This window comes from Gobio gobio (assembly GCF_949357685.1).
Source record: "Gobio gobio genome assembly, chromosome: 19".
Taxonomy (NCBI): domain Eukaryota; kingdom Metazoa; phylum Chordata; class Actinopteri; order Cypriniformes; family Gobionidae; genus Gobio; species Gobio gobio.
The window spans coordinates 19,162,828-19,178,241 of NC_137112.1; the positions used below are offsets into that span (position 1 = coordinate 19,162,828).

The following is a 15,414-nucleotide window of genomic DNA, read 5'->3' on the forward strand; positions in this document are numbered from 1 at the left end:
GAGCGCAGCACGCTCAGGCAGCTCTCGAGGGGGCTGGTTGTGAGAGTTTGCCATTAAGAACGTTGCGCTCCCGCCGGACGCTCTCAACTCTGAGTTTGGAAGCACGCGCTGCGGTTACTTCCTCCCGGGGTGAGACACCAGTGCTGCAACTATCCAGCTCTGAGGAGTTGGATGTTGTTAGTGTCGCAACTGAAGACTCGCCACTTCAGTCACCTGCTAGTGAGGAGCTTATAGAGGTGCTGACGAGGGCCGTGGCCAGATTAAATATTGAGAGACAAGAGCTTCATCATAAAAGCAAATTAGATGAACGCTTCTTGCCTTCTCGTGCAGCGCAGCCTCTACGTCAGGGTTTACCGTTTTTTCCAGACCTCCTGTTACGACCCGCTCGTTTGAAGTTGCAACATAAAAGGGGGATCAGATGACAACGTCTAATAAGTGAAAATTGTTTATTAAATTAAAATAATAACACAACAATGAATAATGAAAGATAAACAGAAGTCTAGGGATAATAAAGAAATAAATAAACTTACAACAAATAATGTATGCTACATGACATAAGAAATACAAACAAAAGCAAATGAGAAATAAATCAGTAAAGTCTTACTTACTTAACAGGAGACATCTCTGGGAATGACTATCCCACAGAGAGTGCCTGCCTCAAATGATACACACCACTCTTATATACTCAAGTTAATCATCAATTAACATAGGTTAACCAATCAGAAACTTCCTCCATCCTGCCCAATAGGAAGACAGGAAGACTCAGGGTCGTCACACCTCCCACTCCAAAAGGAGGTTTCCTGAAAAACCGACAAAGAATAAAACTAATATATGTACAGAAACCACCACCTAAATGTGAATATACAACAACAACAACATTAACCCTCTCGAGTCGGTGGTCGCTTATCAGTGTCAAAGAGACTCAAATAACTCTGTCGTTTTTTATCATTCACGCAAGTGTTATACATCATTATAATCTGTTAAATTTAAAAAAAAATTGTGTACATTCACAATAAAAACAAATTGTTGTGCTTTTTGCAAAATAAAGAAAACAAACATGATGCACGATCTTCAGCCTCTCTGTCAAAGACGTTCATTCATATAGTCTTCAGAAAATGACCTCTAGCTTAGTGAATACTTGTCTCACAAACATGAGACATATGTCTAAAGAAACACTGAAATGTCAGGTTTTAAACACTGTAAACCAAATCAAAAACAAATATTCTGTGTTTATGTAATCTGTTTGAAAGCAGAGAGATGTTAGTCGTTCCTGAGCGGCTCATTATACACTAATGCGACCACGCCCACGAAGCGCGTGTTCTATTGAGATTAAAATACTGAGGCTCCGGAGTCGACGCCCCACATTAACACATCAATTCGAACAAACACATCAAGTACTGCATTCCTACTTCAACTACATCGTTTTGAGACGCGTTTAATAATCCTGGAATAATTCTCCATGAAAAGCTGTTCATTTCTGAAAGCAACGGATTCCACCGCTGTGTAAGTAGGCTAAGTTTACTCTGTAAGTATCTGTGAATATTAAATGCAAAAACCTGCCCGAAGACGCACTGAAGCTTCTTTGTTTAAATTAGCTCAAAATTACTGTCAGATGTAAGTAATTACCTTGACATACTATACATAATTTAAAAGATCTAAGACTCAAGCTTCCATTTTTGACCTCTGTTTTATTCTCAAAGTCATATAGTGACCATAATTTGTTAATATGTGTCAGGAGTTATGAATATGAAAACTGCGTTGGTACCTTGCAATGATTGTAATATGAGCGTCAGCTGATCTCATTCATAAAAAAACTCCTCTATGCTCATGAAGACTCACGACAAAACATCCCTCAGGGCTTTTAGTTCAAAAGTGTACAGATGAGGAGAAATATTGATAGATTCTCATATGTCTGTGTCAAATTTCTATACAGAGAAGTGTTTTTTATTCAATCGCAGATATAATCTTTATGAGCACTGGATACTCTGATGTGCTGTGTTTTCAGTTCATACTGGCAGCCGGAGGGCGCTCCGTGCACATGTAGTTCATATACGGTAGACGAAGAAGATACCATGTGACATTCTCACTGACATAAACAGCTTCCAGAAATCGCTATAACATGCAGATGGACACGTTTGAAGATAATAAACACACAATCGCGACAATATATGGCTTATCTGTGTTATTTATACCATGTTGCGTGTTTTCATAATAGATTATATTTATAATGCAATGCTATTGGAGCTTTTATAATTATGCAGAATATTGTAAAATTATATATTTTTTACGTCTGATTTTTTTATCCAAAGCCAAATGAGATCACATAAGGTTATTTAAAACATTTGACTTGTGATATAAAGTAAGTTTGGAGTTTTAATCTCATTAATTGTTGTGTTTTAATAAATTGGTGCAATAAATCATAAGTTATGGTTTAATAAATCATAAATTGTTGTGGCAGATAATATAGATTGTTTTAAGCAAAACTTCATTTTGATTTTCCCCCCAGAAATGTTTACTTATCTAGTAAATTAATCTTGATTTAAGAATTTTAAATATTTGGACTGGAAACAAGAATTTACCAAATACAAAATACCAAATAAGAAGAGCATTTTTTGCAGTGTAGTCAAATATTTTGATCATTTAAAATATAATAGGCCTTTGATTACTACATTCATAAAAAAATAAACTACAAAAGTATATATTTCCTTTGCTCTGTTGCTCTCTGTCACATAGGATACCTGAAGCTCATTCATTATGCAGCTCATTATGCGGGCATTATGTTATTTTGTCCTCTCAGGTGATCTCCAGCATTATTCATTAGCCATCAAGCCTCCTCGTATATTGGCTTTGTGAAGAAAAACTGTCTTACAAATTGTAAATTAATATACTGTTTTATGTGAATGAGTAGGCTCAATGATTCTCACATCAGTTTAAAGAAAAAAACTCTATGCAAATACACCCAGGAGTGTACTTGTGAACACATATCTATTGTGTGTTTTGAGGCCTTAAAGGGTTAGTTCACCCAAAAATGAAAATTCTGTCATTAATTACTCACCCTCATGTCGTTCGACACCCGTAAGACCTCCGTTAATCTTCGGAACACAAATGAAGATATTTTTGTTGAAAGCTGATGGCTGTGAAAGGCTTCAGATAGGCCTCCATTGGCATTCAATACATTTACACTGACAAGACCCATAAAAGGCACTTAAAACGTTGTTACAAAGTCCATCTCACCACAGTGGCTCTACAATAATTTTACGAAGCGACGACAATAGTTTTTGTGCGCAAAAAAAAAAATCTAAATAACGACTTTATTCAACCTCTTCTTGTCTTCCGTGTAGGCCTCCACGACGCATGCGCGAGAATATGACGTAGCGCCGGCGTTCGGGAATCCATGAAATGCACTTTTTAGCCCCATTTGAGCACTACGCCGAGACCTAAAGCACGATCAATGTAGAATTTAACAGCTTAGATACGGCGCGTCTTCCTCTGCTTGTAAACAAATCGCTTCTGGGTCATGTGTCCGAACGCCGGATCTGCGTAATATTCTCGCGCATGCGTCGTGGAGGCCTACACGGAAGACAAGAACAAGTTGGATAAAGGCGTTATTTTGATTTTTTTTTGCGCACAAAAACTATTGTCGTCGCATCGTAAAATTATTGTAGAGCCACTGTGGTGAGATGGACTTTATAACGACTTTTTAAGTGCCTTTTATGGGTCTTGTGAGTGTAAATGTACTGAATGCCAATGGAGGCCTATCTGAAGCCTTTCTCAGCCATCAGCTTTCAACAAAAATATCTTCATTTGTGTTCCGAAGATGAACGGAGGTCTTACGGGTGTCGAACGACATGAGGGTGAGTAATTAAAGGGTAACTAAACCCTGAACCAACTTTTTTTAGTTAATGATCTGTAATACTGGGGCTTTATTAATGCTGTTCATTGATTCGAGTAAATGTTTTGACATTTGAGTATAAAGTGTTTTAATTCTATAAAATATGGTGTAAAACCGCAAAAGTGCTGCCCTCTTAAGGTTGAACGGTGGCTACTGCAGTTGAATTTTCCTATTGGACGTTGTGGTACATCGTGACGTAGGATGGTACCTCCAACGGCTCATTATCCGCGCCCCTAGCACGAGCTCACCACGCCCTCAGAAATGTTTCCCCCAATCACATGATGAGAACGGCTTCACTCCAGTATGAACTGTCATGTTACATGAAGTAGAAACACTATGAATGAAACTGATTTGACACTTGCTTTAACATTGTATTCAAGAAAATACGGTTAAATAATGCAGTTGTCAGTACACATCAGGCTTTTCTTGCGATATTATTGCCGCCCGTCATGTGTACAGATAATTTTCATACATGAGACGCGCTTTCAAACCCTGACACGCAAGTGGTTGCCACGGACGCAGATAGATTAGGTCAGTTCTCTTGCGCGGCTGCTTCACTAGCATCGTCGGTATCGGGAGTTAACGCAGTTTGAGCAGCGGCTCGCATTGATAAGGCTCCGGGTTTGTGTCTGTAACAGACAATCCACCCTCCTCCACTTCAGGTGAAGGTAGGAGAAATGACCGCTCTGTTGCAAAGCTGGCGTCACTCCAGTCATTCTCCATCTTTGCGACTCGCGAGTCAGACAGCTGTCAATCAATCCGTCACTGCGGGTCTCAGGTGCACGCCCTCCGCTCAGCCCCGCCCTCGGTTCGTCCCCACTGTGTCCGCCGGGCTCTGCCCACTTTTCCAGCATTTTTTGAAAATTGCCAGTGGGTGGAGTTAAGCTCTGAGCAGGGGTTTAGTTACCCTTTAATGACAGAATTTTCATTTTTGGGTGAAATAACTCTTTCATTTTAAAACAAGTTTTTTTTTTTTTTTTTTTTAAAAACACTCCTGCAATCCTGGGCCCTAGAAAATCAGAGAGGGAAAAAGAGAGAGAAGGAGAAAGGCCAAAGATAGAGAAAAGACAAGCAAGAAGACAACGGATATAAAACACCTGACTCTATACTGGGACAATCTTATACCCGGGAGAGAGCATCCGCGATTACATTATCCTTGCCACGTATGTGTTAAATTTGTAAGTGGAAAGGTTCTAACTAAAATGCATGAAGAGCTCCAGGAACTAAAACTGGGTTCTGCTAAATTATGAGCAAGTAAGTAGTCCACCTCTTTCTGCAGAAACTTCCTTTCAATAGGATTTACTCGATATGAATGTTGTTTTACCGGTTGAGCAATGTCCACATCAATATCATACGCGATGAGTTTGAGTTTGAGTTTGAGTAGGAACATCGGAAAAGAGAGAAGGGAATGAATTTATCAACTTGATGACATCAGCCTTTTCAGATTCACATAAATGAGATAAATGGGAACTCAAGTTTGTAAGAACCTCAGAGTTGTTTAGACAACCTTCCACTGCACCTCGAGAAAGACCAATCTCCACAGATGTTTCTGAAACACTCAGGTCTACAGCATCAGTAGATGTCACAACATCGACAAGCAATGAAGGTACAGGAGTCACATAAGATTTCAGCAAGTTAACATCACAAATCGGTGTTTTCTTGCAACGATCAGGTATACCTAACACATAATTGTTATTATGATAACTCTTAGTAATGGTGGAAGGACCAGCAAACCTAGCCTTGAATGGACTAGTCAAGACAGGTAACAAGGCCAACACTTTATCACCCACTTGAAAACTTCTAGGCTTGACTTTACGGTCAAACAGCCTCTGCATCTTCCCTTGCGACTACAACTCGGGCTTCATAGAGTCTTTAACGGAAACTGCTAACATAATCTGACACGTTCTCAGGAGGATGAGATGATGTCCACTCATCTGCCAAGACAGCCATAGGACCTCTGACAGTATGTCCAAACACTAACTCATTCAGACTGAAGCCTGTGCTCTCTTGCACAACCTCACGAACGGCTAGCAACATCCAGGGAAGTCCTTCCTCCCAGTCACTGTCAAGTTCAACCCAATAAGACCTCAAGAGTGACTTAAAGGGTTAGTTCACCCAAAAATGAAAATTCTGTCATTAATTACTCACCCTCATGTCGTTCGACACCCGTAAGACCTCCGTTAATCTTCGGAACACAAATGAAGATATTTTTGTTGAAAGCTGATGGCTGAGAAAGGCTTCAGATAGGCCTCCATTGGCATTCAGTACATTTACACTCCCAAGACCCATAAAAGGCACTTAAAACGTCGTTACAAAGTCCATCTCACCACAGTGACTCTACAATAATTTTACGATGCGACGACAATAGTTTTTGTGCGCAAAAAAAATCAAAATAACGACTTTATTCAACCTCTTCTGGTCTTCTGTGTAGGCCTTCACGACGCATGCGCGAGAATATGACGTAGCACCGGGGTTCGGGAATCCATGAAATGCACACTTTAACCCCATTTTGAGAACTACGCCGAGACCTAAAGCACGATCAATGTAGAATTCAACAGCTGAGATATGCGGGTCTTCCTCTGCTTGTAAACAAATCGCTTCTGGGTCATGTGTCCGAACGCCGGATCTGCGTAATATTCTCGCGCATGCGTTGTGGAGGCACACACAGAAGACAAGAACAAGTTGGATAAAGGTGTTATTTTGATTTTTTTTTGCGCACAAAAACTATTGTCGTCGCATCGTAAAATTATTGTAGAGTCACTGTGGTGAGATGGACTTTGTAACGACGTTTTAAGTGCCTTTTATGGGTCTTGGGAGTGTAAATGTACTGAATGCCAATGGAGGCCTATCTGAAGCCTTTCTCAGCCATCAGCTTTCAACAAAAATATCTTCATTTGTGTTCCGAAGATGAACGGAGGTCTTACGGGTGTCGAACGACATGAGGGTGAGTAATTAATTACATAATTTTCATTTTTGGGTGAACTAACCCTTTAAGAGTCTGATGGAATCTTTCCAACCCTCCTTGACTCTGAGGATGATAAGCACTCAAGACATTGTGCTTAACGTTTAGTTGGTGCAGGGCTTTAGAAAACTGTCTAGACATAAAGTTTGAGCCTTGGTCAGACTGAATAACTTTTGGAATGCCAAAAGTAGACATGAAACTCGTCAAAACCTTTACTATAACATTTGTGGTAATGGATCTGAAAGAATAAGCTGCAGGATAACGTGTAGACTGACACATCACAGTGAGTAGATAAGCATGCCCAGCCTTAGAACGTGGTAATGGACCAACACAATCGACAATCAAATGTTCGAAAGGAGTGGCCACTACAGCTATAGGCTGTAAAGGAGCTAATGGAATCTTTTGATATGGCTTACCTGTCATCTGACACGTGTGACAGGACCGTACATACTGAATCACATCTCTCTTGATTCTAGGCCAGTAAAATGTCCTCAAAATTCTATCATACGTCTTCCGTACCCCCATATGACCAGCAAGCCCCTGATGTGATAACTGGAGGACAGCTTGACGAAAGGTGAGAGGTACTACAATCTGGACTCTAGGGTCAAGTGAAGAGTCAGCACTCGTTGACTGCTGTCTACAAAGTAATCCATCCTGTAGAAAATAGAAGACAGACAAAAGATAATTTCCTTCTCCCCCAGCAACTAAAGAAAACAGTGGTCTGAGAGTTTCAGCCGCCTGTTGTGCTTGAATTAACTCCTCTCGAGTCACACCCTGAGTGATGCCAAATTAAAACAATTAGCAGGATCACAAATAAATGAACTTTCAGGCATGGAATCAGACTCAGTCTTGCGATCATCAGATTGTAATTCTTTCACAGGACACACATCTTCAACTTTAGAACACACAGTACTAGATTCAAGTTGAGAAGAATTTGAAGCAATAAAAGTATCGCTAAGATCACAATCAGTTTGTCTGGCATACTTCTCTTAGTCATTGCACAAGTTATTGCACAGGCAGGAAATAAATGAGTACAGTCAGATGATCCCTTTAGTTTCTCATCAGCAGAAACTACTATAGGTGGGACACCTCCGTCAGACTTTTCCCAGGCATTACCTCCGGCTAAGTCGTTTCCAAGGATGAAAGTGACACCAGGGACAGGAAGCATAGCTCAAACTCCAACCAGCACATCTCCTGTAACAATTCTGGAATTAAGACGAACACGGTGTAAAGGAACTTCCATGTAACCCATCTCAAGCCCTCTGACCAGCACGTGAGATCCAGTGGCAGTACGTTCAGACAGAGATAAAAGTCCTTCCAACAGGAATGACTGCCCCGCCCCTGTATCTCGGAGAATACGAACAGGCACAAATTAATCAGAGTCAGGCATAGAAACACTCCCTTCCGTGAGAAATGGTGTAAAATCAGCACTGGTTGGAACATTCTCCATCTCAGTGATATCTAACAGTTCACCCTGTTTATTAAATTGTGCAGGAGTATAATTTACATTCGACGTAGAAATCAAACTAACAGGTTTAACAGCTCTCTCTTTCTTTTTGAGAATAACACAGTCTGAGATTTTATGTCCTGGTTTTCTACAATAAAAGCAAACCATTTCACCTTTTGTACGCATGACTGAACTATTTTCAGCAGGAGTGTTTAACACATTCTGGCGTGCAACCATCTGTTTATTTTTAACAGAGAGACTCAACTGAGACCTACTCAAATCAATTTTTTTAGTCACTTTATGTTCATTAAGATACATAGCGACAGCACAGTTTTTTAATTCTTCCAGAAGAATGAGCTCTCTAAGCTGTTCCTTAGTGGTAACTTTTAAAGTGGAACACCAACAGTCAAACAGGTTCTATTTCTCTCTAGCAAACTCAAGATACGTGCACTTCTCAGCCTTAAAATGACTCCTAAATTTCTGGCGATATGCCTCAGATGCCAACTCATAAGCATGTAAAACAGCAGACTTAACAACATCATAGTCACCTCTTTGTTCCATAATCAACGTTGAATACACTTCTTGTGCTCTCCCTACTAATACACATTTCAAGAGTAATGTCCAAAACTCTTTTGGCCATTTCAAAGACTCTGCAACACGTTCAAAATGTTGGAAATACTTCTCTACTTCCTTCTCTAAAAACGGCGGAACTAATCTAATGTTTTTAAAAACATCAAAACCAGGTGCAGCGAACACAGCCTCAACAGGTGACGCGTGAATTGGAGTTTCAGCTGGATTTGCATTCAGCTCTAGCTCAAGTTTTTTTAACTGAAACTCTCTTTCCTCCTTTTCTTTTTCAAACTGTAACTCCATTCTTCGCATCTCAAACTGCTGTTGTAACTTCTTTAATTCTAAATCATTTTCTAACTCTAACTCTTTCTCTTTAAGTGCACACGCATCGCACTCAGCACAAAATCTTTCTGCATCAACACACAACTGTTTCTCTTGCAACGACATCTCACTAAACTTCACGTTTCGATCGGGACCACAAAGAGGAGAGGTTTAAAGATACATCAGGATCAATAATGTGAGCTCTTGCCTCTAAAACACCCCGCTCGAACAACGCAGTTTTCACAACTTTCATCAGTGTCTCTTTAAGTTTCTTATCATTAGTTGTTATCTCCACATCAAAACGTTCGGCAATCTGCAACAGCTCTTCCTTCGTACATCGCTCCAACAGTATTTGGAGGAAATGCAAAAAAATCCTCGACTACCGATGCCATTTCTGCAAAAAGAAGCAGGAGAGCAAACAACAACAATACAAACACCCGCGAGACGCCGCTAAACTAACATGTGAGATTCTGCTAACCCTAGAGCGTGAGAAATACAAATCCTATCAGCCATCATCAGGAATCATCATATATACGCGCTCCAAGTCTAAGCCACCGTAGTTATAAGATAAATAAAGACTTACCACAAGTAATTTCCCAAATTATCTTTAACTTCCGTAGGCATCACAAACACAGATACAGAAAAAGACAACAACACTGCCATCTTATATGAAAATGAGAGACTCCAGCTAACTATAAACCCAAACTAACTAACCTACCTGATCTTCAAAGGTGTACTGGACTCGAGGTGCCTTTAAACGCTGAACTCATGGACAATTGGTAATGAAACCAAAAGCCTGAAGCGTACCCCCGACAGATTTAAAACCTCCGCCCATAATAACCTTCAAAAATAAGAAAGGCAAAATAACAAACAAAAACAACAAATAGTGCCTCGATGGAAGGATTATAAAACCCAGCTGAAAACACTCTAACTACCTGAAGTCTGCTCATTTACACAGATGACACACTGAAACATAATGCATTTACTTGAGCATGTAGCATCCCGGACGAGCCCCCAATTTAATGTTACGACCCACTCGTTTGAAGTCGCAACATAAAAGGGGATCAGACGACAACGTCTAATAAATGAAAATTGTTTATTAAATTGAAATAATAACACAATGAATAATGAAAGATAAACAGAAGTCTAGGGATAATAAAGAAATAAATAAACTTACAACAAATAATGTATCCTACATGACATAAGAAATACAAACAAAAGCAAATGAGAAATAAATCAGTAAAGTCTTACATACTGAACAGGAGACATCTCTGGGAATGACTATCCCACAGAGAGTGCCTGCCTCAAATGATACACACTACTCTTATATACTCAAGTTAATCATCAAGTAACATAGGAGAACCAATCAGAAACTTCCTCCATCCTGCCCAATAGGAAGACAGGAAGACTCAGGGTCGTCACACCAAGGTATCGAGGTCCTGGAAGAAACCAGTCTTGTACCGTGTGTTTAGTCCCCAAACGTTCACTTACAGTAACATCGTGGGTCTAAAACAGCACAGTTATGGGGCAATGCCTGCGAGTCATTTCTCCCACGGCTGCATCACCACCCTAAAAGCCCCGACATTACCCACCAAACCGCTAAAAACTACATTTACGTTAGGGCTGTGCAATATGGACAGAATAATCATATTGCGATTTTTTTTTTTTTTTTTTTTTTTTTTTTTAAAGGTCCCATGGCATGGATTTTATTATTTTATAATGTTTCCTGAGGTGTACTTATATTGTTAGTATGGTTTTTATATCAAAAAAATTCATAATTTAGAAATAAAAAGCATTTTTTCTATACTGATATTAGCCCTCTGGCTTGAATGCTCTGTTTGAAGGGGCGTGTCTGCTGTGAGACTTCAGTGAAAACGCCCACTGTTGTGATTGGCTGACATCTTTGCATTTGAAATGAGTATTAGATTATGTGGCGGAGGGGGCGTGGTTTTGCGAGGTCTGCAAGCACTGCCAGAGAGAGAGAGATGGGCTGCATGTGGACCAGAGGGAGAGCTGGATAAAGATGGCTAAGAAAGTTTTTTTGTACCGAGTTGTTGAGAGCGCTGTGAGCGTGAGTTTATTTTGTTTGTATCTGAGAGTTCTGAATAAACACGAGTCCCAGCCACGCGACCCCGTCTTCTTCCTCCTTATTCTACGAACTTTGTAACATGTGGAACCCTCTCGGATACTTTTACTACGTTTTTTTACCATCACAGCCGTCGAGATGAACGAATCGTCAAAGTGTTGATTATAGCATTATTTTTAGATCTATTCCCATCACATGAAAATCTGCAGTGAAGAGCATTGAGTAAGTTACACAGACAGTATGTTGATCGCGTGAATGCAGTGATCTCGTCATTGCAGCGCGTTTTCTCTCACAAAATGCTTTCACCACAACTAACAGCAAACACGACATCGACATGAATACAGTAAGAGCTTTGTGCAGCACACCAGCATCATTCATTATAACGGCAGTTTGGACAAGTGTGCAGATACACTCGCGACGTGTGATTGACAGATCCGAACATTATAAAGAGAGTTCTTTGATCGCTCTCTGTAATCATTTAAATAACAGATTTGTTTCATGCTACTAACCGAAACAATGTGAAGTTTATCGTTTTAGTCACTGGTTTGATTCACTGATGCCTTACGCTTGGGGCATCAAGACGGCCAGCGGCAGGACTGACCGTATTAAACGATTTAAGAAAATCTGCGTGAACTTGAATTATTAACTACACATCAGAAATCACTGATCACAGATCAGGCATTAATGAACACTGTTACTCACTGTTTGTGGCAGTGTTGTCGAATCTATATGGTAAAAGTCTGTTTGTAAAGCCTGTGCTGACGTTGCGACTGATAAATGGAATCCATTTTCTCCAAATTCTCTGGGCGGGCAAAGCAGAGGAAGGGGAGGTAACCTTTTCTCGTATGACGACATAACAGGGAAGATTTCAGATCTCGTCTGAGCTTTCATTTTCTCAAAGGCAGAGCAGGACAACCAGAACTCAGTTTACACCTATCAAAATTTCTAGCCACTTGGGGACCATATTAATTTTTACTTACTAATGCAAGTGATTTACTTGCACTGTAGGGCACGGAAACAAAGCAACAGAAAAAATTATGTAACAACCTTTGCGCTTTTGTAATGGATGTTTTGTTTCACAGAATGTCACTGACTGTTAAATGTTCCAACAGATCACATCAGCTAACTCCCAGAGTCTGAGAGGGCATGCCTTGATCCACTCCACCCTGAATGACTGAAAATCATGGCCATCCGAGCATCTTCTGAGCGAACAGACAATTTCATGCTGACAATTTCATACTGTACTGTAAGATATCATGTTGCCTTTCTCAGTACACTATGTGCATGCTGTAATTGAAGAATAACTGCTTATTTATTTTCTTTAATTTGTTGTATTGAAGCAAAGTGTATATTAAATGCAGAGTAAATAGAAAGTAATGTAACAATGTATTGTGCAGACATAAAGTTGCTCTAAATTTTTCTCCGATTGATCAAACACGACTGACCAAGCTGCAGTATATATGAAGTATTATATTGCTACCTTGACACATCATCGGTTACATCACTGATGATGAGGTGTCTAGGTTGCACCTGTAAGGTGTGTGCTAAAATCTATATACAGTGGGGAGAACAAGTATTTGATGCACTGCCGTTTTTGCAGGTTTGCCCACTTACAAAGCATGTAGAAGTCTGTAATTATCATATCTATCATATTATCATATAATTTATCATAGGTACTCTTCAACTGTGAGTGACGGAATCTAAAACAAAAATCCAGAAAATCACATTGTATGATTTTTAAGTAATTAATTTGCATTTTATTGCATGACATAAGTATTTGAGACACAGCAGAAAAGCAGAACTTAATATTTGGTACAGAAACCTTTGTTTGCAATTACAGAGATCATACGTTTCCTGTAGTTCTTCACCAGGTTTGCACACACTGCAGCAGGGATTTTGGCCCACTCCTCCATACAGACCATCTCCAGATCCTTCAGATTTCAGGGCTGTCGCTGGGCAATACAGACTTTCAGCTCCCTCCAAAGATTTTCTATTGGTTTCAGGTCTGGAAATTGGCTAGGCCACTCCAGGACCTTTAGATGCTTCTTACGGAGCCACTCCTTAGTTGCCCTGGCTGTGTGTTTTGGGTCGTTGTCATGCTGGAAGACCCAGCCACGACCCATCTTCAATGCTCTTACTGAGGGAAGGAGGTCAGTGTTTCCCCTAGGTTTACAGCTTTGGGGGGGGGGGGGGGATACGTGGTGTTGCCATAGACAATAAATTAATTAATTTGGTAAATAAATATAAACAACATTTATTTATACATCACACAACTATTTACAACACAACAGAGGTTGGCTTTGCTTGAGTTGTTGCTCTGGATTTTGTTGCTTTTAAGAAAAAACAACAACATTTTTGCCTGTTTAGGTTCGTCACCTTCTCCATTGCATTTTTACATTTTTACCATTAAAGTTACTACACGCAAATCCGTGTTTTTTTGTTGTTGTTGTTGTTTTTTTGGGGGGGAATATATTTCAGGGCTCAATGCTAAGGATTTTTTTCGGGGGTTCAAATTTTTACTTGCCCTGTCAGAAAAAAAAAAAACGATAAAATAGGCCTAGTATTGTTTTTGAGCCATATAAGCTTAATAAATAAGGTTATGACTCTAAAAACTAATATCCTAACTCATATATTTTTTTTATATTGTTAAATACCATCAGTAATAAAATAAGAACAAATAATCAAATTATGAGCAAATTCACAAATAAATACAGCAGAACAAACATATACAAATGAAATAAACAGTTATTTTCATGTAGGTCTAAACTAGATTGTCAGGTACAAAAATAGTAATCAAATGTAAAATATCACTGCATAGTCTGCATAAAATTATATGCCACTGCATATAAATACAGATTAACCCTTATTAAAAGTTATTCAGTCAAGAGCAGTGAGTTATTTTTTTTTTGTCTTTTGTTATCTCAATATTTATATAGCCAATGACGATATTTTCCGGCTTTCCATGTGTGTTCACTGTTATACGGTAGGGGGCGCTGTAGCGCATTTCCTGCACGAGAACAGAATCTCCTGATCAAAACAGCCGAAGAAGAAGGAACGTGCGCTATCATAAGCAGATGCATTATGTAAAATAACGCGATCATCACCATTAAACAGCATATAAATCACAACTGCCTAATGTTATTGAATGAAATGTCAACCCAGGACGAGTTATAGGACTGTCAAGCTTTGGGGTGTTGATGGACTCCATCTACAACATCTGTGTTTTGTTCATCGTTCGGACGTAACGTTAGTCTTTTACAAAAACGTGATTTTTTTTCAGCTTTATGCTCAAAATGTTGCTTTTTCATGAAACTTGCAACATTCAAGTGTTGATTAAAAAAATAATATATGAAGCTGGAATAAAACAGTTCTTTCTTTTGATATATTGCATGTTTAGATATTCTGTGGACCATTAAAACTTGTGAAAATGACCATAAATGCTGGCGGTGACTGGCAAATTTCATGTTTACGTTCATTTAAAAGACCTAACCGACTATGTTTACGATGATACTAAACAAGACAGTCATTTGATATAATTTTGTGTGAATATTCGCGCGCTGTGAGACGCGTGGCCGTGCGTGTGTGTGTGTGTTGTTGCCCTTCGCGAGTATCAAAATGAGAGAGAGACACTTTCTCGTCTATGAGCGCTTGAATATTTAAATTGCCAAGGCTTAAAAATGCGCAAATGATCAGTTTCCGTGAAGATGCAGCTCTGGGAGTGTCTTTCACGCTTGGCACTGAACCATCGGGCAATTCTTATTGTCGACCGTAATGACAAATATTTTTTGTCATTCATTCAGGGGGGGCGGGGGGTCGTTTTGGGAGGGCGGGGCGCCCCCTCAAAACAATGGTAGGGGAAACACTGGAGGTTGTTGGCCAAGATCTCGCGATACATGGCCCCATCCATCCTCCCCTCAATACGGTGCAGTCGTCCTGTCCCCTTTGCAGAAAAGCATCCCCAAAGAATGATGTTTCCACCTCCATGCTTCACGGTTGGGATGGTGTTGTACTCATCTTTCTTGTTCCTTCAAAAACGGCGAGTGGAGTTTAGACCAAAAAGCTCTATTTTTGTCTCATCAGACCACATTACCTTCTCCCATTCCTCCTCTGGATCATCCAGATGGTCATTGGCAAAC

At 39.8% G+C, this 15,414-nt stretch overlaps 1 protein-coding gene across 1 annotated transcript in view; it reads left to right on the forward strand.

Moving 5' to 3' along the window:
* The window catches only part of cdk5rap1 (CDK5 regulatory subunit associated protein 1), a 96,550-nt gene extending 82,740 nt beyond the window's left edge, over window positions 1-13,810 (forward strand). Inside the window, exon 13 of the mRNA XM_079843978.1 lies at window positions 12,391-13,810. Within this exon, the coding sequence (XP_079700104.1) occupies window positions 12,391-12,456 (66 nt within the window). The 3' untranslated portion in view covers window positions 12,457-13,810. The remainder of the gene's footprint in view (window positions 1-12,390) is intronic.
* Window positions 13,811-15,414: the final 1,604 nt, after the last annotated feature.